Genomic DNA, 22189 nt, shown 5'->3' on the forward strand with positions numbered 1-22189 from the left:
AACTTTGGCCAATCAATCTGAAATGTGTGTGTGTGATATAGGTATTTGTCTAACCCAAATGTTTCTGAAAAACAAACTACCTGCTGTATTCCCACACAAGTCTGACAAATTGAGAAAACCTGTCTGTCAGTAAACATTAATGTTTAACATGCATTTTATGTTGTAATTTTGTCTAATACATGGCCAACTCTACAGCTTGGTATTTTTGTGAAGATATCCCTAATTTAAAATTTCATGAAAAGAAGATGGGTTGTCTTGGTTGTAAGATCACACTATGTATCTCTCCCCAATATGTGCTGTCTCTAATTTGTGCCCTTTCATTCATTTGTTAAATCAGCTATGTATGTCTGTAAATCGGCATATGGGATGTCAGTTGGTTTGCTACAATAATTACTTCCAGAGCAGCGCAGCTTCTTAAATAATTGTTTTGCCACCTCGCAAACAGAAAGTCAGTTGTATTTTATGCAATTGTGAATAATAAATCTGTACAAATTCTTTAAAACAGTCCTTTATAAGCCTAACCACCAAGTCCTGTATTGAAAAAGCTTCTTATTGCATATCTCCAGTGAAATTGTTACAAAATAGGCTACACTCCCTTATGAAAATATAGCTGTCCAGATCATATAGCCATGGAAAATAGCCAATGAAAACAATGTTGTAAGTTCACTAATCAGCTCAAACCAGACAAGGAGAGGCAGTCATGTAGAGAAAATAGATGTTTGCTGAAATCCTATGTCCTCAACCTGCGGCAAAGCGTAGCAAATGTTAATGATAGGATATTTATTACTATACATAGTGTGCCCTCTATAAGTATTGAAACAGTAAAGTCAAAATTGCTATTGCTATGTGCTATGCTCATATGCTATACTATGTGTTCATATGTTTGCATACCCTAGCAGAAATCTTTTATTTAAGGATAGTGCTTAGACTGCTGCCCCCGCGACCCGGCCCCGGATGAAGCGGAAGAAGATGATGATGATGATGATGATGATGATGATCATATGAAGCCATAATGAGAACAGAAATCACCCAAATTGGCCTGATCAAAAGTTTACATTACCTTTAATGTTTGCCCTTGTTGCAGACACCCAAGATGACACACACAGGTAAAACTGGGATTTAAAGGTGAATTTCCCACACCAATGGCTTTATAAATTGCAATTAGTGTCTGTGTTTGAATAGTCAATGAGTTTGTTAGCTCTCACGTGGATGCACTGAGCAGGCTAGATACTGAGCCAAGGGGAGCCGAAAAGAACTGTCAAAAGACCTGCATAACAAGGCAATGGAACTTTATAAATATGGAAAAGGATATAAAAAGATAACAAAAGTCTTGCAAATGCCAGTAAGTACTGTTCAATCACTTATTAAGAAGTGATATCAGGGTTCTCTTGATGCCAAGCCAAGGTCAGGTAGACCAAGAAAGATTTCAGCCAAAACTGCCAGAAGATTTGTTGGGGATACAAAGAAAAACCCACAGGTAACCTCAGGAGAAATACAGGCTGCTCTGGAAAAAGATGGTGTGGTTGTTTCTAGGAGCACAATACGACGATAGTTGAACAAAAATGAGCTGCATGGTCGAGTTGCCAGAAAGAAGCCTTTACTGTATGCCGGACAACACCTTGACACGCCTCACAGCTTCTGGCCCACTGTAATTTGGAGTGACACAACCAAAATGGCTCACTGATGTTTTGGGGGTGTGTGAGCTCTAAAGGCATGGGGAATCTTCTGAAAACTTATGGCAAGATGAATGCAGCTTGTAATAAAACAATACTGACAGACAATTTGCATTCTTCTGCATAAAAGCTGCACATGGGACGCTCTTGGACTTTCCAGCATGACAATGACCCTAAGCATAAGGCCAAGTTGACCCTCCAGTGGTTACAGCAGAAAAAGGTCAAGGTTCTGGAGTGGCCATCTCATTCTCCTGACCTAAATTTCATCAAGCCACTCTGGGGAGATCTCAAACTTGTGGTTCATGTAAGACAACCAAAGACTTTGCACAACCTGGAGGCATTTTGCCAAGACGAATGGACAGCTATACCACCTGCAAGAATTCAGGGTCTCATAGACAACTATTACAAAAGACTGCACGCTGTCATTGAAGTTAAAGGGGGCAATACACAGTATTGAAAACTAAGGGTATGCAGACTTTTGAACAGAGGTCAGTTCATTATTTTATTTGCCATGTTTTGTTTTATGATTGTGCCATTCTGTTATGACCTACAGTTGAATGTGAATCCCATAAGAAATAAAAGACGTGTTTTGCCTGCTCACTCATGTTTTCTTTACAAATGGTAAATATATTACCAATTCTCCAAGGGTATGCAAACTTTTTAGCACAACTGTATACTCAAAACAAAAATATGGTTAAAAGATGAATATGATTATCATTAAAGGAGCCCACAAAACAAAATAAATAGGCAAAAATGCCAAATCTGAGTGGACCTCCACTGACGGTATACATTAAGCCTACCAGTAAGTCAATGCATGTTTCAGACCAGAGCTCTTGCCAAACTTTCCAAACATTTATTAACATTATTTGCTAGTTAGCAAAGTTTAACATGTATTGAAAAGAAAAAAAAAACTGATTCTGCTGACAAAATGTACACTACCTGGTCGGTATTGCCAAGTCAGTGGTACAAACACTTCACCGGAATTACACAGTTGTACTGTATGGCAGTAATTAAGACCACTGCACTACTTCGAGGCATAATTTTTTTCTAAAGCAGGGGTTTGCAAACTTTTTTGGCCAACAAACCCATTTTCTATATAAACAAATTCTCGCGCCCCCAACCATGTGAAGAAAGATTATATAATTGTTATTTTTTTGAGGCTATGAGAGTCAATTGTAAAACATTCTCCATCATCCCCATTTTCATATCAAGTGACCCCATATGGGGTCACGACCCCAAGTTTGAGAACCTCTGTTCTAAAGGGTAAAACAATTTTTAAACATGCTGTCCAAAACCCAGCTGGTATTTTTGGGCCTGCAGAGAAGTTCAGGCTCTCAATGACGCTGTCTTATTAAAAATGCAGTTATTAATGGATGCAACACTGACATTGGCTACTGCCCAATAGTTGATGTTACATAAAGAAGTTATTTAAATGTGCGATGACAGACAACTTAGAGTGAGGGATAAGTCAAAACCATAGAAAACTATATACTATGCCAACAAGTACAATTGCCATACTGTTGTTTGTTTCCAGACTGATAGGATACAGCCTCTTGCATGGTTGCTACAGTCTGTGGAAGATGACTAAAGGAATAAAGGAACATTTTCATTTTAGTTGATAGAATGTATAGATTTTGTTGTTCATGCTTTTGTTAAGCCTTCACTACATCCATATGATTAAGCACAATACACCAAAACAGTTGCCACAGACCAACCCTACCGCTCGCTTTTATAAGCCTTTTTGCATGTGCATATTGAATGTATTAGAAAATACTAATGCAAGGCACATTTTTCTAACACTTTCAAATTGTTTCTTTTTTGTCAGCTGCTGTTTATTTCTTTTTAAGTGTTTTAATGATACATATTAGAACTATGGTTCTTAAGGAGGACCTTTGCTATTACTTTTCCCACAGAAACTCCAACTCTTTTTGGGGCATCTTTGAAGCTTGTGGAAATCATTTCCATTCACAGAATGTTGCTCTTGGCAGATGTGTATAATATTGGGTTCAGATGTAGTAACAGGATTGCTCAAGACCTAAGCTGTTGAGAGGAACTCTATGTTCCTGAAATGCTTTTGCTGGTAGCATATTTATTTCTATTACCATGGCTAACAAATGGTAAGAGATTCCCTGGGGAATATTTGTGAAGTCAACAATGTATTTTACCAGTGGAAAATTAACCTTTTCACCTGGCAGGAGTTCTGGGACTCCCATTTATGGGGGGCAGATTTTCTCATGATCCCACCAATGTCAATTTTATTTATTGAGCAGATAATGTCATGCAGAGATTTTATTCTATTTGTATTAGTGCCTTGCAAAATTATTCAAATCTCATATCACTGAATTAGAAATAACATATTATTGGATGGTGACTTTGGTTTAATGTTGTGAATTTTTTTAAAGTAAAATAATGATATACTGTATGTTACTTGCATAATTATTAAAACCCTGTGTTATGGAAGCTCCTTTGTTTACACAAATGAAAGAAATTTCCATTACATAGATGACCTTACCATTGGCCTACATTTTCTGAAGAAAATTGAAGACGAAAGAACATTCTACAGATGTTACAGATAAAGTAATACAAATGCATTAATTAGCAAAAGAGTAAACATCACTCCCCCAGATCCTGCCAAAAAAAGGCTGTCTATCAAAAAAAATACAGCCTGTCCTTTGCTTCAGTCTGTAGTCCTAAGCACTCTGGAGCAGGTTTGCATCAAGGATTTGTCTGTAATTTCCTCTGTTAATTTTTCCCTATGATCTTGACTAGTCTCCCAGTCCCTTCTGCTGAAAAACATCTCCACACCATTATGCTGCCACCACCACGCTTCGCCGTATGGATGTTATTGGCCATGTAATGAGCGGTGCCTGGTTTTCTCCAGACGTAACACTTGGCATTCAAGCCAAAGATATGGCATTCAAGCAAAAGCCAGTCTTGTTTTCTTCAGACCAGAGAATCATTTTTTTTGGTCTGACAGTTCTGAGATTCCAAGCGGGCTGTCAGATGCCTTTTACTGAGGAGTGACTTGAATCTGGTCTCTCTACCATAAATGCGTAATTGATGGAGTTATGCAGGGAAGGTTTTCCTTCTGGAAGGTTCTCCCATCTCCACACAGGAACTCTGGTGAGCATTGGTTTCCTGGTCACCTCTACTTGTTGTAAATGTGATACAATGTACATGTCTTTTTGTAGGCATTTGCTAAAAACACTAATTAAAAAATAAATGTAATGAATTTCAAAATAAAGCTGTGAAACATAATCTCATACTGTATGTTTTACAACACAAGTCTTATTGGCATATATAATATTTATTGAACTAAACAAGAATGGCAATGCCGGATCCTTTAGTGTACCAGAGGGACATGACACTCATGTAGCATGAACTCCTATAATACATAATAGTCCAGGGGGCGATGAAGGCGGAATAAGTCCTATAGGTCTGTTGACAGCCAGTTTCAGTGTTCCATAGCAATTGTGGGGTTATAGCTTAGAGACTGAATGAAACATTCAGGTACAGAATACTCCCTTTTCTGGTGCTGCCTGTAAATGTTTAATCTACCTTTTAAAAATACTATACTAGTGGAGTGGGCCCTTAAACCATTAATCTGGTTAGGGTTTTCAGAGTTTTTCATTACGACTAACTTCAATGTATAGGTCTTAGCAAGCTCCCCAGCTCTTTTTTTCTCTTCCATCTATTCACTGATTATTTTACTTTTGTGAGCAAGCTGAGAATTCTGACATGTCCAATCCCATAATGCCCAGTGACATAAGAGGAACTTGTGAAATGCATCACCCACCAACTCCTATTTAAATAAAACTCTGAAAAGAAGAGAAAGAGAACTGCTTTGGTTTCCATACAAGGAACCTTCTTCTACTTCCCTCCTGTAACTATTGAGCTACGCATAGTGTAATGACAGAACACAAACAGTGGTGAGTCTGTGCCAGGCGGCTTGTCAAAGTACTTCATGGGGGCAGGAGTTTGTCACAAAAGCACTATTTGCATAGTGTGGTCCAGCTGTCTTAGCTGTTTCTTCCATTACGCATGCTGCTGCAGGGTTGGTTTGAATATAAAAAAAAATTTAAACTGTCTCCTCTAACTGTACCACTTTCCTGTCCAATAAAGTGCTAAAATGGCTGAAAAAAGTATTTTAAACTACAGCATTCCTAGACAATTGTGGCATTGTCACATCACTAAACACAGGGTAAGATTATTGTATGGGTATATAGAGAAAAGTTTGTGTTAAATTTCCCCCAAAGAAAATATCCAAAACAAAACAAAAAGAAAGAAAGAAAAAATGAGTGCTAAAATTTTTTGGGGATTCCAGTCTTGACTAAACTGTATATGTTGATTCATAAATTAGATCTTTCAAATTTTCTGTTACAGAAAAGTTAAGAGAATCAACCAACAGTGCCAAAATTGTTGTTGGCTTGACATTATTCGAAGAATAGCAGATTGATAGCCGGCCCAGAGCCTGAGCCACTGTGTAGTTATGGGGGTGAATGTAGGTATTAATGATTTAAATATTATTTTCCAGCAACAGAACTCTGAATCCTGTTCATGCTTTTCTATGGTATTCTCATAGACTTTATGGAAGTCCATGGAAAAAAATAAAAATATGAAACACTGATTCCAGCTATATTATTTTTGCCCAGTCTTCTCCTTATATCGTTAAGGTAGTGTACATGGATATAAAGAGATTGCTGAGCATTTGAGGGGCGTATTCCTTCACAAAGCTTCTTACAGCTCCTTTAGTTCCATAATTAGGCCACACACAAACACAGTCATGAGCTTGGGATTGTGTACTCCTAAGAATTCCTGTGAACTCCAGTTGAAGCAGGAGCTTTGCTGTTTTTCGCTTAATTTACCACTGTATACACTGAGCTAGGTAACATTTAGATAAACACTTTATTTGAATGACAAATTCACTTTTCAGTAGCTCATTCTTTTTTTTTATTAAGCTAACACACATGAACAGTTATTAGATATATCATTGCTTTATCAATATATGAGCCATTCACAATATACCCTATTCAAATTCTACATGTTAATTATATTCAATGTTAATTACTATACGTTACCTTCCTGTTTATTAAAGGCTCAGTTATGTAGCACAGATAGTTATGTAGCATGCCACCCAGCAGTCACAATTAAAACATGTTCAAACAATATTTTCTAGAACATTCCTTCAAAAATGAATGAAAACAATGCCGCAAGGATAAGGGTCTGGAAGGTGCCCTCTGAAAGTATGTAGTAGGCCAAGAGGGTTTTATTAAAATAAATTATTTATTTTAAGTTCTCCAGAAGCCTGTCTATCCATTTCTGGATATCCACTCTCACGAAGCCACACCTCCAAACTTGTCTGGCCTATTTGACAATCTAGTCCTGGTTTAGGACGCTACTGGATAATTTAAACATGAATGCATGTTATATTTTTGGATTAGACCTACTTGTCTTAATTTAATTCTGTCAAATTATGTGTATGAGGAAAGAAGGGCCTTGTGAATTGAGCTCATCAGAAAATGTGGTGCCTTATTGGGACAAATTTGTAAAATACATTGTAAAATACATTGAATCAATTGGATTTATATAAATAAATAAACAAATGCATGTAAGGTAAAATAATCTAACCATATTACCGCACTATGTGCCAAAAGAAAATCTATGTTTTGGCACTCCTATACTTAATATGACAATGATAATATGACAATGATTTTCGACTGTAGTGTAGTTAGTACTCTTCTGCATATATGGAATTCATATATTATGAATTTCATTAACAATATATGTCTATATATCTATATATTTTACACAAGACAGTATAGTACTACATTTCAATCCGATGGCATGCTGAGGTTATGTAATGATCTATGGGAGTTTAGTGCGTGCTTGCGTGCAAAGGAACCGTCTCACAGTTCAAGCACTCGACGTCACCCGAAGAAGGCGGGGTATGTCTGGTTGAATGGTTACGCGTTTTGATTGACGTGCCGGCGAACAAGTGTCAGTGTCACTCCCTCGCAGAAACTTGCAATGATCCATTCGTTCGGGTGGATTCTGATCTCGTCGGTACAAGACTGAGTACAAGTCATAGCTACGGAACTAGAGACTATATTAACATTATATTATACATTATAAGTACTGGTTTGGACTATTGATAGAAAATACTATATTTAGTTACTTCTAGGGGGGTTTGATATTGTCTTTGTTTTGCTAACAAGGTATACATTTTGTGTCGGAGTGGAATTAGTGTGTCCACACGGAAAGGAAGGAACATTTATTCGATTCGTCTCAACTCAAACTTCATGCAAGTGAGTTTTGCTTTTGTGCGGTACGTTCTTATGAGTATCAGTGTGACGTTAGCTTACAAGGCTAGCCAAGGACATACTGTATCCAGTGTGGTGCTAACGTCAGCATTTAGCCAAGGCTATATGTTATAACTTTGTGAATGTATTAGTATACAATAATATAGCTAAAACCAAAATGTTTCTATAAAAAGTAATTCAGGTTTTACCAACATTATTTGGTTACAAGTTTTTACTTTTCAGCTACAGTTTAGTATTTCTCCACGACGGGTCAAGCCAACCACACTGCTGCACTGGACTTCGGTTGACGTCAACGTCAGCCATGCAACAAAACATTTCTAGCTAGCTACTAATAATTCCATCAACATTTTGTAAACTATTCATGCTAAACTTCAAAGTAGTTATCAAGCATTTGCTACGAAGTTACGCCCAATGTAGCTTTTCAAACTAACATAGCTAGCAAATTAATATTAACATTGAACCTGGTATCCCCAGATTTTCTCCCCCCAGAAAATGAGAAAATTATTTATGCATTGTTCTAAATAATGTATTTTTTTTACACTCATGCAACATTGGTTTTGATATATCTACAGATTACTCCGCCCCAATGATAATCATATTTTTTCCATCAGTATAATATGTAAATACACAAGTGCTACAGCCTGCTGAGCACACAGGCCACGTGCACTGGTACCACAACCTCCAGGGGGCCGCAAACATGTTATTATTATTTCCAGCAGCAGGTATAGGGACCCCAACCAAAACTTAGAGGCCCAGAAGGCAAGACCTGACTCCAGTTAGCTAATGAACATGGCATTGCACATCTTAACATTTTAGCATTGCATGAATTTCTTTAAACCTACACAATTTGCTCTTAGCCTCAACTCTCATGCAACAGGAACCTTATTGGCAGCTTACAAATAAATTAATGTCTAATGTCTAGGGCTTCTGCTATCAAATATTTTACTGATCACTTATTCTATACATAACTTACTCAATTATTCAAATGATCAAAAAAATACATGTCTCACTCCACAGGGCTCAACATTATTGCTTATTTGCTATATTATTTTTTATCGATCTGTTACAGTGCCAAACAGTTAGTTTGAGGTCCTGTATAGTTACTTGATGGTGCTTTTATGTGTGTTATATTACAAATGTGCATATGCATGCACAGTAAGAGAAAGTAGAGACAATATAGATAATGGACAAAATAGACTTGGGCCATGTCTAATAATTATGTAATTGCAGAAGTGAAGCTAAAATAAGTAACTTTCAAGAACAGGGAGTTATTCCGCATAATTAAAAAATATATCTATATTATAGCAACAAATTACAAACAATAGGCATAATCATGCATAATCATATGTTCTAACATATTCCATAGGAAACGTAGCACAGTATAGGTGGCATGAATACACAAAAGAACAACAATAATAAAGTAATAAATAAAATGTCTAGAGGTACATAAATACATTTCTCTTATTAGTTGACAAAAGTTTTTCAATGAGTAATTCAGTTTTTCACAAACATTATTGATTTAAAATAATGTAGTTCACGCTGAAAGGCAACAAAAACAGTTTGAGTATTAATATACTTACATTTAGGGCTGGGCTATATAAAAAGAAAACATCAGTATTGCGATAAGTGGACCCTATTACCTCAACGATAATATTGCATTAATTTTGTGTTTAAAAAAGTCTGAGTACAATTGTGCCATATTCCAATTCAGTTTAGACATTCTGTTAACTAAATTAGTGTAATTAACATTAAGGAGTACCTTGATAACGATATATATTGTTATCGAGGTTAATGGATCCACTTACCACAATACTGATTTTTGTTGATATCACCCAGCCCTACTTATATTTATGAATATAACATTTTTAAATTCACATTTAGCACAAATTAAATAAACTGCGTCTAACCATTCATCACGCCAAAAGGAATTAGAGTATACACAGTAGAAGAACAGATGATCCGTTGTTTCAACATAAGTATTGCAGAAAAGACAATTAGTATGATTAAGATTTAATCTGCAACTATGAAATTCACCTCAGGGATATCATTTAAGTATTTTGAAGTTCAGTTCTTATGTTTTAGGTGGTATAGGGAACGACAAATATTTAGTGTGATTTTTCTTAATGTCTGCTTTAATACACATTTGGTATATTTCGTTTTTACTATATTTCCTCATAATTTTCCCTGAAATCTTGGCTGTCACTGGTGTGACGTCAGTTAACTCTTTAAGCCCCACACGTTATCTGTTTACTATATTTACCACATCTAAAACATGTCTTCATCTGACCAGGTGAGTTGACGTTCCATTCTTTTAATTATGTAAAGAAATTACATAATTACACAACAGCATCGCAGTTTAATTAATTCTGAAAAAAATATAATGCTATTGGTTAAATTCATCTTTAACTTTGTTGTGCATTTTGAGTATGTAACCATAACTGTAAAAATTTAAAGTGTACAAAAACAACAATAACACTTGAACTGATAAACCACCAGATGAACTGATAAACAAAAGAACACCGAGAGGAGTTTTTGGACAAATATGTAATTTTCGCATGGTGACACGCTAGAAAGACGGCGAGTCTTTGCAGATCTCTTCCAGGGGTTCTGATGGTTAATTCAAGTGCTAGTGTATCGTTCCAGATGCGTAGTTTAAGCGCATGTCTATAGATGACATGAAAAAGCAACCAAAAAAAATCCAACGTCACTTTTGCCAAGTAAATAGGCTACAAAAACATCCCGGGAGTTCTGATTGGGTAAATGGGTTAATGAAAATCCCTGTGTATAGGTCCATACTCGTAGTTTAAGCCCATGTCTATAGGTGACATGAAAAAGCTATTATCATGTGTATTTATTATTTACATTATATTAATATTTCTGTTTTAAATATCACGGTTTTGCTTTTATTCTAGTCTTCTAAACCATATTTTCTTTTGTACAGTTAAATTCTCGTCTTCCATTGTTATAAAATTGTCTCGCTAGCATGTCTCACTGCTTGATCCACAAAATGAGAGTAGTCACTTGTGTTTTTCAGCCTCTGCTCTTTGTTTGATACGTCAAATGCATCACTTCCTCTGCGCAGGAAAATTTTGCCCACCACTGTGCAAGCCAACCATTTTTTATCCTTAGGAGCAGTACACCGTATAGACTGAAATAGTATGAGTCATGATTGTCATAATACCCATAAAACTTTGTGGCACATCTGGAAAAGCGTCTCTTTCTGACATTATAACATTGGAGTGTACAACAGGGATTTGCATATAAAAGGCGGCCTCCTTCCCAAAATCTTGCTCCGCCTCTGTGTGTCAGTATGGTAAAACATAATTTTGCACTCATAGGCTAAATAGCCTACCGGTGATATACTGCAGCGAATGTGACTGTAGGAGGAAACCTTTTTTCATATTGGCAGTGTTGCCGTATGGGTAGGCTTTCCCCATAATGGGCAATTTTAAATGGGCTTGGGCAGGTGTATTTTTAGGTAGGGTTGTATAGAAGATATTGCGTATGTGCGGATTTTGCGTTTTCCTGTCAAAGATCTGGCAACCTTGCATACAGGACCTTACCTGCCCTGACGTCGTGGAGATGAGTAACGTTGGGAAAAACAACCCTAACCCTAGTTTTCTTTTACACCCAAGCATTTCAAAATATTTGAATAGAACTTAATAACACCTAAACTACATCCAATCCGCAAAACATTTAACGTTTCAGATGACATCTTGCAGAATCGCAGATTTTTTTTCTGTAGAGTTTGCAAGACAGTCAAAGATGACTGGTGAAAAGACAATTAGATTAGGTTATGTAGGCTACTGTCCCCTACAACATTTTATATGCTACATGCAGTGTAAAAATATACAATGAATAGATTTAACAATATTAACAATATACATTCATGAACGTGAAGACACTGGATGAGCGCAAGCAGCATAGCAGTAGCCTACAGCTCAAGGATCTTGACAGAGGGAGATAAATGATGTGCCGTCAAGGCAACAAGCCCATTTCAATATCTAAAAATCCTTGTGACTCCAACAATGTGAAGAAAAATTCTATAATAGTTTTTTATTTGAGGCTATGAGAGTCAATTGTAAAACATTCTCCCTCTACCCCATTTTCATATCAGGTGATCCCACAGATTTAACAAGTGGGGTTAATTTTATTATATATAATATATTTTCGTTGTTATACAAGGTTTTTGTTAATTTGGCTTACATTAAAAATGCATCAGAACTGTAGATATATATATATATATGAGAGAGAGAGAGAGAGAGATGTATAGTTTTTTTTTTTTTTAACCCTAATTGTTTTTCTTTACAAGTGACCAGATATTATATAAAGTGTATCACAGAGGGGAGTCCCGTAGAGTGCGGGGGTTGGGGTACCACCTTTGACTAATTTTCAGCCAGGAAAAACCCTGTACAATGATTAATGGTGTCTAGCTAAATACTCTAACTTTGCATGATGCGTCTCAACATAAGGACATTTAGTTGCGCATTACCATCACGCCGAGATTGAATATTTTGTTAGACACCATTAACCATTGTGTTAAACTGACTAATGTTTCTTATTAGGTTTACTTCCACCACAAATAGCCTCTATGAACTGTATGTCTTTTGCCACTGGCTGTTTTTATAGCATATAAGGCAGTAATACTAGTATCTACTACTTGGAATAGTTATAAGAATTGAGCCCATTCTAGCTAACTTAACACTTCCAAAGCTATTTAATTTCATGTCACAGCAATCTTAATTTTTCTTTCTTACATGAATGACATTGATGCAATAACTAAAGTTCGTCAAGTGAATAGACGAGAGAATCGTGGAAACTTTTACTGCGCAAGGGGTTGTGGTCTATATTACCCCAAAAAGCATGCATTACCTCAAAAATTCCACCAGAAATAGTAGACCATCTGGGAACTTTTGGCATACTGTTTTCAGTGCACTATGGTTTGAGACATACGAATCTTCTCGCATACTAATCTGGCATACTATGTGATTTGAGATTCAGCCTTAGCTTCTTTGTGTCGATCATAAATTACGTCGGGGCGTTTACTCAAGGGAGTTGTAGTCTTACATTTGGTATTCAATGTTGCTAATTGGTATATACACTTTTGCAGAGGTAACTGAGGCAAATATGCAGTCATTCGTCCCTTTGTTCTGACGAGATTTAAACAGCTATCCAAACAGCGAGGTGGGGTAAGTCTACAGCAAACAGACCTTAATTAAAGCTGTTCTAAAATTCCTTATGGGAAAGATTTATGGGAAAATGTGAAACAAACCAGTATCGCATTTTGCTGCTAGGTTTTATGGGGATTTTGACATGTCGAATATTTTGGTCAATACAGATGTTTTTCAGATGCAGGCTTTAATGCCCTGACTGATGACTAGTGCTGTTGCATATTAAGTACCCAATTAAAGCCAATTGGCCTTTCCCCTAAAAAGAAAATCCCCTTCCTGATTACAAGTAGATAATACTATGTAAACTCTTTTCAGAAAATGGTTTACCTGAGTTTGATGTACTCCTCGTTAATCAAAATGCTTGAAACTATGAAGTATTGTTTGCAAATCTGAACCGCTTTAAAAAAAACTTGAACGTGTGAAGTCTTTGTCCTATGTTACATGAGCTGAAGTAAAAAGCCTTGGCATTTCACATGCACACATCTGTATTACCAGTCATGTGAAATCTAGAGTTTAAGTGCTATTTATTGTCTTCTGTCAATCTGAAAGTCTTGTCCTCAGATGTATTTACAAGTCTATAAAACTGTTTTCCTCAATTATTGGCTGATACCTATAGCCAATATTCATATACCACAATTGGCCGATACCAATGTTTTCTCATTTCTGTACCTGTATACCCTGGCATAAATTAAATAAAAGATGTTGCTGATTATGCTTCTCATTTCAAAAATGTTTAACTCAATCATTCAAAAGTGATATTTCTATGTATTTTAATAACAAAATAAGGAATGGAAAATGTATGAATGATATTATAAATACACATTCCATTTCTGTAATTGTACATTATGCAATGCCTAGATATAAATGTAGTAAATACGGTAGGTAAGTATTTTACTGTCTTAACTGCTTTTACAAATGTCATTCTTGGTCTTTGGGTAAGGAGTAATTTGCTAAGGAGTTATTGGTTTATTAGTTGTGTTTCTGAAGATTAAGTGCTCACATATATTTTACAGCCTTAAAAGCTATTCATTCTTCCAGACAGGGCATCAGGTTCATGTTTGGGTTCCCCAGCAAATGTGGCAGTTAAATTCAAAATCTACCAGTCACTCATCTTGGCAGCCAACCACCATCCCTTTACCCCATAAAACACAAAACGAACCAGTATGCTGTGGTAATCCAAAAAAAAGAATCGTAGTCTTTCTAGGAAAAAGTAACATGGTATATTGCTGTTCAATTTACAAAACAATTTGTGACCTCACTCCTAGCTGACTACAATCTGACTGTCCTGTAGCAATTTGACGTTGTTGCTAGAAGTTGCAGTTTAAACTCAAACTAACATTGAAAACAACCGTGTGTGAACAAAACAATGTAAAAAAAATTATTATACTAAAGCCAAAATTTTCAGGGGATAATTACAAACCTGATTCCAAAAAAGTTGGGACACTGTACAAATTGTGAGTAAAAAAGCAATGGAATAATTTACAAATCTCATTAACTTATATTTAATTCACAAAAGAATATAGATAACATATCGAATGTTGAAAGTGAGACATTTTGTAATGTTATGCCAAATATTGGCTCATTTTGGATTTCATGAGAGCTACACATTCCAAAAAAGTTGGGACAGGTAGCAATAAGAGGCCGGTAAAGTTAAGTGTACAGATAAGGAACAGCTGGAGGACCAATTTGCAACTTATTATGTCAATTGGCAACATGATTGGGTATAAAAAGACCCTCTCAGAGTGGCAGTGTCTCTCAGAAGTCAAGATGGGCAGAGGATCACCAATTCCCCCAATGCTGCAGTGAAAAATAGTGGAGCGATATGAGAAAGGAGTTTCTCAGAGAAGAATTGCAAAGAGTTTGAAGTTATCATCATCTACAGTGCATAATATCATCCAAAGATTCAGAGAATCTGGAACAATCTCTGTGCGTAAGGGTCAAGGCTGGAAAACCATACTGGATGCCCGTGATCTTCGGGCCCTCAGACGGCACTGCATCACATACAGGAATGATACTGTAATGGAAATCACAACATGGGCTCAGGAATACTTCCAGAAAACATTGTCGGTGAACACAATCCACAGTGCCATTCGCCGTTGCCGGCTAAAACTCTATAGGTCAAAAAAGAAGCCGTATCTAAACAGGATCCAGAAGTGCAGGTGTTTTCTCTGGGCCAAGGATCATTTTAAATGGACTGTGGCAAAGTGGACAAGTGTTCTGTGGTCAGACGAATACAAATTTGAAGTTCATTTTGGAAACCTGGGACGCCATGTCATCCGGACTAAAGAGGACAAGGACAACCCAAGTTGTTATCAGCGCTCAGTTCAGAAGCCTGCATCTCTGATGGTATGGGGTTGCATGAGTGTGTGTGGCATGGGCAGCCTACACATCTGGAAAGGCACAATGCTGACAGTTACATCCAAGTTCTAGAACAACATATGCTCCCATCCAGACGTCGTCTCTTTCAGGGAAGACCTTGCATTTTCCAACATGACGATGCCAGACCACATACTGCATCAATTACAATGTCATGGCTGCATAGAAGAAGGATCCGGGTACTGAAATGGCCAGCCTGCAGTCCAGATTGTTCACCCATAGACAACATTTGGTGCATCATAAAGAGGAAGGTGCGACAAAGAAGACCTAAGACAGTTGAGCAACTAGAAGCCTGTATTTGACAAGAATGGGACAACATTCCTATTCATAAAATTGAGCAACTTGTCTCCTCAGTCCCCAGATGTTTGCAGTCTGTTATAAAAAGAAGAGGGGATGCCACACAGTGGTAAACATGGCCTTGTCCCAACTTTTTTGAGATGTGTTGATGCCATGAAATTTAAAATCAACTTATTTTTCCCTTAAAGTGATACATTTTCTTAGTTTAAATGTTTGATATGTCATCTATGTTGTATTCTGAATAAAATATTGAAATTTGAAACTTCCACATCATTGCATTCTGTTTTTCTTCACAATTGTACAGTGTCCCAACTTTTTTGAAATCGGGTTTGTATTTAGCCCTGGAAATGTATCTTTCAACTATCAACTCAGGAAGGCTACGGTACTGCAAACATTGTTGCTTCGCGCTTTCTCCCCCTCTCCTATTGTTGCTCGTGCAGCTACTCAGCTCAGTGTAGTGCTCTTTCTCATGTCGCATATGAATACAACAGCACCAGGAACTCAATAATCTAAAGAAAAGTGTTGTAACTCAACAGATTATGTAAATACCAAGAAAATGCATTTCATGTGACTAACTATAAGTTATTGTCGGGAATTCTTTTTTTTTTTTGCTGTGGTGGCAATGGTTTTGTCATGCAAGGGTGTCACACTTGAATGAACACAGCGGAAATGCTGGAAAGCACAATCGGTATGAAATATCTTGCAAATTTAAATCTATACTGATACCGATTATTACCTTTTTGCTTGATATCAGCCAATACCGTTTGCTGGCTGACATTGGTGTATCCCTGCAATGCTTTTTTGCATACCATCTCTGACATTATGTACATTTAAGAATTTATTTAGTTTAGAACTGGGATTATTTGGTGCTCATTCGCACTGCTTGTTTCAGCATTAGGTATATTTTTTCAGAACTACTTATAATGGACTAGTGATGAACCCAAACTATAATAGTATTGGCTAATGTTGCTGGTTCCTTTAGCTGAATGTTAACAGTATTGTATTGTGCAACATGTTGCAAATCGCTTCTTCTGCTCTGTATTGCAGATGAGTGTTACATTCTCAAAGCCACTGCTGAAGACCATTTACTGATGGAAACACACTGCCGGAGGCACCACTTGGGTGTGGTGGAAAACAAAGCCTTAAGAATGACCTGAAGACAAATTCCAATTAAACTATAATCAGTAAATTAACTGTTGAGGACTAGATTGTTCAAAAGGTGTTATTTTGCTTTTTCAGCTCGTGTGTTGGCTCAGTTAATAGATATTTTCAGCAAAACCTGATGAGTAACCAATTATTGGGAATCTAACCTGCCGGTGTTAGAAAAGTTATTTTTCTAAAGAAGTAAAGTAATCGTAATGGCTGCAGAAGGATATCAGTACAGGGCGCTTTATGACTACAAAAAGGAGAGAGAGGAGGACATTGACCTCCATGTGGGGGACATTTTAACAGTGACTAAAGGGGCACTGGTGGCCCTTGGGTACAACGATGGCCTGGAGGAAAGGCCTGAAGATATTGGCTGGCTGCCTGGCTTTAATGAAACCACTCAGGAAAAGGGGGACTTCCCTGGGACATATGTTGAGTTCATTGGGAAGAAGCGGATCTCTCCTCCCACTCCCAAGCCAAGACCCCCAAGGCCCTTACCTGTTGCGCCAGGCTCATCCAAGGCAGACTCTGGTGATGAACAAGGTGAGTGAGTTTGAGGAGTTGAAGGGATGGGGGGGGGGGGGGGGGGTTTGCTGGTTGAATTAGCCCTTAGGCGTCTAAAACAAGCACATTGATGTCTACATATATTGTTCACCTGCAGAATTTTGTGATTTTTTTTTTTGTGTGTGTGAGCTAGTACTACCGCTGTTGTGTATATGATTTTGTGTTCTTAAGATCAAAATTGAAGTTTACAAAAGCGTGTTCTGCAATGTTGAAAATAGAATAACAATTACAGAACCAATTGTTCATGTGTATTTTAGAGGAAATTGTGAATTAAGGTAAGTTCAAGGGTATCAGTATATTTTCATGCTCATGTTTAACTCCAAAAATAGTTACGTTTTTAGGTTTTGAGTTAACTCATTTTCATGTCTACGTAGCTTATGGAGCAAAATTGAGCTCAGATGTATTGACTGTAAGTAATGAAAAACGTAACTCAAATATTTCATAGTATGAAAAAAAACTGCAATCGTATGTAAAAATCATTAAACGGATTTTCGCGTCTAATCTTAAAATATCTTTGTTCAAACATGTTTTTTTTTTACGTTGAATCAAATTGTTTTCATACGATAGGTTTTTTTTCATGCTATGACATTTTTCAGTAACGTTTTTCTTCATTCAATACAATTTGGCTCCATAGCTACCAACAATGCGCGTTTGTCCATATAATATGGAACTGTTCAGTATACAGTAGTACGGTAGTGTCGAGTCGTTCAGTAAAAAGTTCGAGTCATTCATTTCAATCGATAATGCCTACCGCCCCCGCCAACATCCAACGAAACAAATGCTCATCATCATAATGCCTTTTACGTGTCTTCTCTACGTAAGCAAACACTTGTTTTATTCTATGATTTATAATTGATTTATTTTTATCATTACAACTAAAAATGAAATACTACATTATTTACCGTAGGCTATGCGTCCATGTATCTGTTGCAAACGTATTTACAATGCTACTTTCTAGATCAACTTTTCTTTGAGAATTGCAAACTAACATCTTTTGGACAGAGAGTTGGTTACTGCGCTGGAAGCCAGCGGTCGGGGTTGAACTCCCCTGCAGTCGTTCAAATGAACGAAATAACCGTTCAATTGATCTATAAAGCTGATCTAGTCAGTCGTTCGCAAGTCTTTTTTTGTAATTAGGTAAAGGGTCAGTGTACGATTTCATCTGTGTTTATCATTAATCAAAAATCATCTACATTTATTATTTTAGACCTAAGATGTGGCCAATTATCTGTTACAAACGTCATTGTGATGCTACTCTTGGTCTATTTTTCTTTGAGAACGTAAAACTAACAGCGTATTCCGTGGTTGGGTGTAACTCCGCTGCCAGTCGTTCAAATGAACGAAACAACCGTTCAATTGAACGATAAAACTTACCGAATCCTTCACGATCAAGTCTTTATACAGGCAAAAGACAGGCAAAGGCAGCGGCTCCGTGACTGTTTTCATGTTCTTTTTTTTTCATGGCATCAGTAATCAACTAACAATATGAATTATTATAGTCTGCGTTCAATTATCATGTCTTCATGATGTTCCTGCCTTGATCTATTTTTCTCTGCGAATGCACATAAAAGTTGATCGGAGAACTGAGCTGGAAGACCGGGATGAAGCAAGTGATCATGTTGTAGTAATCCGCTGTCAAACGTTCAATACGATACAATTGAACGAGTGACTACAAAAAAGTCAATAAAAATATTCGTTCAAAACGAACGAGTCGTTCGCGAACTGCACATATACAGTAAGCCAGTATGTCAGTATTGGGACGTAGTACCTTGCCAAAAAATGTAATCTTGAAATTAGACCGCTTGTTGCAAATTAAATAGTTGAATATTTAGCTTGACATTAAGCATATGTGCTTAATTCATTGACCTTTTCAATGTATTGGTATTTTTTTATAACCGGCTGACTTCCACTACAAATAGCATCCATGTAAGGATTTTGCTACTGGCCGTCTGAATAGCTTACAAGCCAGTAATAATGCTATCGTACTACCATGGAGTCATTACTAGAATTGACCGTCATTACCATGGTAGTACGATACTACCATGGAGTCATTACTGCAAACGAACTTCACTGTCAAAGCTACCGTTTCTAGAGCAAAGGTATCTGGGTATAGCTTGCTAGATTTCGTAGACATCAGCACCTAACGTAATGCGCCTGAAATTGCCAATAATGTTAACCTCGCTACATTTCATGATGCACCAACGTTAGTTTTCCTTTCACATGTGAATGACATTGATACAATGACTATCAAACTTAGGTGATAACTGAGTTTTTCATCTAGAGATTGTTGCAACCCCTCTTCAATTGCGTAAGGGGTTGTGGTGTATATTACCAGAAAAAGGATGCACGACTACATAGGAAATAGTACTGTAGGCCAATCCGGGCCCTTTTGGCATACTGCTTACAAAGCACTTTGCTTGGGAACATACTAATCTTAATCTGACATACTATATAGTATAGGTAGTATGAGAGTTGAGACAGCACTCGGCACTTACTTGAGCTAGCTAAGCTAAGCCAGTATCCTGTTAACATTGTCCTGTGCTGTTACCTTTATCTGAATTATTTGGATATATTTGCTTTGGAATTCACTCACTAAATCAGTGGTATTCAGATCTGGCCCTCAAAAACTTTTTTTCATTGCAACCCCCTAATCACATTCTTCTTTAGACCTGGGACACCAGGTGGGTACAATTAATTATGATGTCGAACAGAACTGCAGGCTCTGGCCTTCAAAGTGTTAGAGTTGAATGCCCATGCACCCAATCATTGAAATTTAGCTACTTTTGGATTTGGAATGTACCAACTTTGGACAGGTTAGGCACCAATATGCAGCCGCTGCCCTTTGCATCTGGCAGTAGCACTGGACCCTCAGAAGAAAGCTGAAGAACATGCTGTTTTCATCAAATGGCATGAAGCTCCTAACAAGTTACCAAGCCATACACAATGTTGGGCATCAACACTGCAAACTCTTTAGCTACTCTTTACCTGCAGTCTACCTACACTACAATACGGCCACTCAAGGCTATTTATTATACTGTGTAAATAAGACATGCATGTTTAAAGACACCCGGCCTATTGCCTTTGTAAGCTCTGTCTTTGCGTGGGCCTCTCTGTTCACCTATACAACAGTCTGTAGTTGCCTGGTTTCCATTCCCTACCCTTTGTGGTGAGATTGTGAAATTCTTTAACTCGGGCTAAAGAAATGAGTGAGGATCAATTTAAAGGGGGTACATTTCAACATGTCAATGTTATTGCATTGGACCCTGCTCAAATAAACAGTAATTATATTAATGTGTAGAATGGCAGTGGCTGCGTTTGAATGACAGCCCTGAGCCCAGAGCAAGTGTGAATGTAGCACCAGGAGAAGAAAAGTGTCTGTGTCCCAGGGGGAGAGAGTTGGAGGGCTAGGAAACGCGAGTGGCTTGAGGGAAGGGTCTGGAGGCTGGGGAAGGGAGTTTGTGAGCTGAGAGAGCAGTCTGGCCGGCAGGCAGAGAAGAGGCGTTTGGCCTAAAGCCTAAGGAGAAAAAGAGGAGAGGAGCTGAGGAGGGCTCTGGGACGGAGGTGGGAGGGAGTCTTGTTGCTTTAGAGTGTTGGTGATTAATTGCCTGCCACTGAGGGATCGGGCAGATTCTCTCTCCCCCCCAGCTTTTTTCTTTCACCCTACTTTTTTTTAAAATGTTTTGATAATGTTCCTGGAGTTGGTCCTGACTGGGGAGCAAGGGTGGGAGAGTGAGGAGAGCAGAGGCTTGGAAAGGGGCCTTTGCTCTCACTGAGCTACAGGGGTTTACTTCAGAGCAGCAGATGTGGGGAGAGAGAGGGCTTGACCAGGCTTCGGGAAGCATTCCTGCTCATTCCAGCTCCAGGCTTTTTTAAACAACAGCATTTTGCTGCTCCTTTCCTGGGCCTCTTGTCAGAGCATGCAGCCAGATAGCAAGTCAACCAGCCAACAACGCAAAGAGGAACTTCACTGTGGGCCTGAATACCAATGAAAAGAAGGAAACATTATCTTCTGTTCAAATGTACTTTTGTGACTAAATCCACCATAAACTCTATGTTTTGACAATGTCTATTGGGTGACATTTCCAAATACGATTGATGTGACCATGGAGCCCTAGAAAAGCAAGCAGAAACACAAGCAGTGAAATAATAACCTTTTTTCATGTTAACTCTTTTTTTATTTTTACTTTATCAGCTTTGTCTACCAGCCAATCATTTCTCACATCTCACAGCACAATCTCTGACAAGTTTTGTGCTGTTATGCACCTGCAGTGCAACTGAGCCGTCTTGTTATATACTTCACTCAAGGCAGAAAAACTGAACAGGGAACTTCTGGCTTCTTTAAAGCTTGTTCATTGTGAAACAATTATGTTTGCTGGATGAGCTATAGTCATGTGTGCTAGGTAGAACAGATAGCACAGCTAGCCATTGCTAGCATCCCCTCGTCGAAGTAACTTTTGAGTAGTATATGGAGTTGACTGGTAACTAGGACAGGAATATGTGTATTTTATGAAATCTGAATGGGAGTTCTACTCCAGTTACTAAAGAAAACCAAATTTGCTTGACACCAGGCTTGGCTGTATTGATTTCAGTAAACAATTTAAATCACAGGCTGTTCCAACTTGCATGATTTTTATATATATAT

At 37.6% G+C, this 22189-nt stretch overlaps 1 protein-coding gene across 2 annotated transcripts in view; it reads left to right on the forward strand.

Annotated features, from left to right (window-relative positions):
* The first annotated feature begins 7706 nt into the window (after positions 1-7706).
* pik3r1 (phosphoinositide-3-kinase, regulatory subunit 1 (alpha)) overlaps positions 7707-22189 on the forward strand; it is a 40152-nt gene continuing 25669 nt past the window's right edge. Inside the window, exons 1-3 of one of the 2 annotated variants that reach the window (XM_010878050.5) lie at positions 7707-7978; positions 13104-13182; positions 16885-17526. In XM_010878050.5, the coding sequence (XP_010876352.1) occupies positions 17196-17526 (331 nt within the window). In that variant the 5' untranslated portion in view covers positions 7707-7978; positions 13104-13182; positions 16885-17195. The remainder of the gene's footprint in view (positions 7979-13103; positions 13183-16884; positions 17527-22189) is intronic. The other variant, XM_010878049.5, reaches the window with a different exon arrangement.

The sequence above is a fragment of the Esox lucius genome, chromosome 14, assembly GCF_011004845.1.
Source record: "Esox lucius isolate fEsoLuc1 chromosome 14, fEsoLuc1.pri, whole genome shotgun sequence".
Lineage (NCBI taxonomy): Eukaryota > Metazoa > Chordata > Actinopteri > Esociformes > Esocidae > Esox > Esox lucius.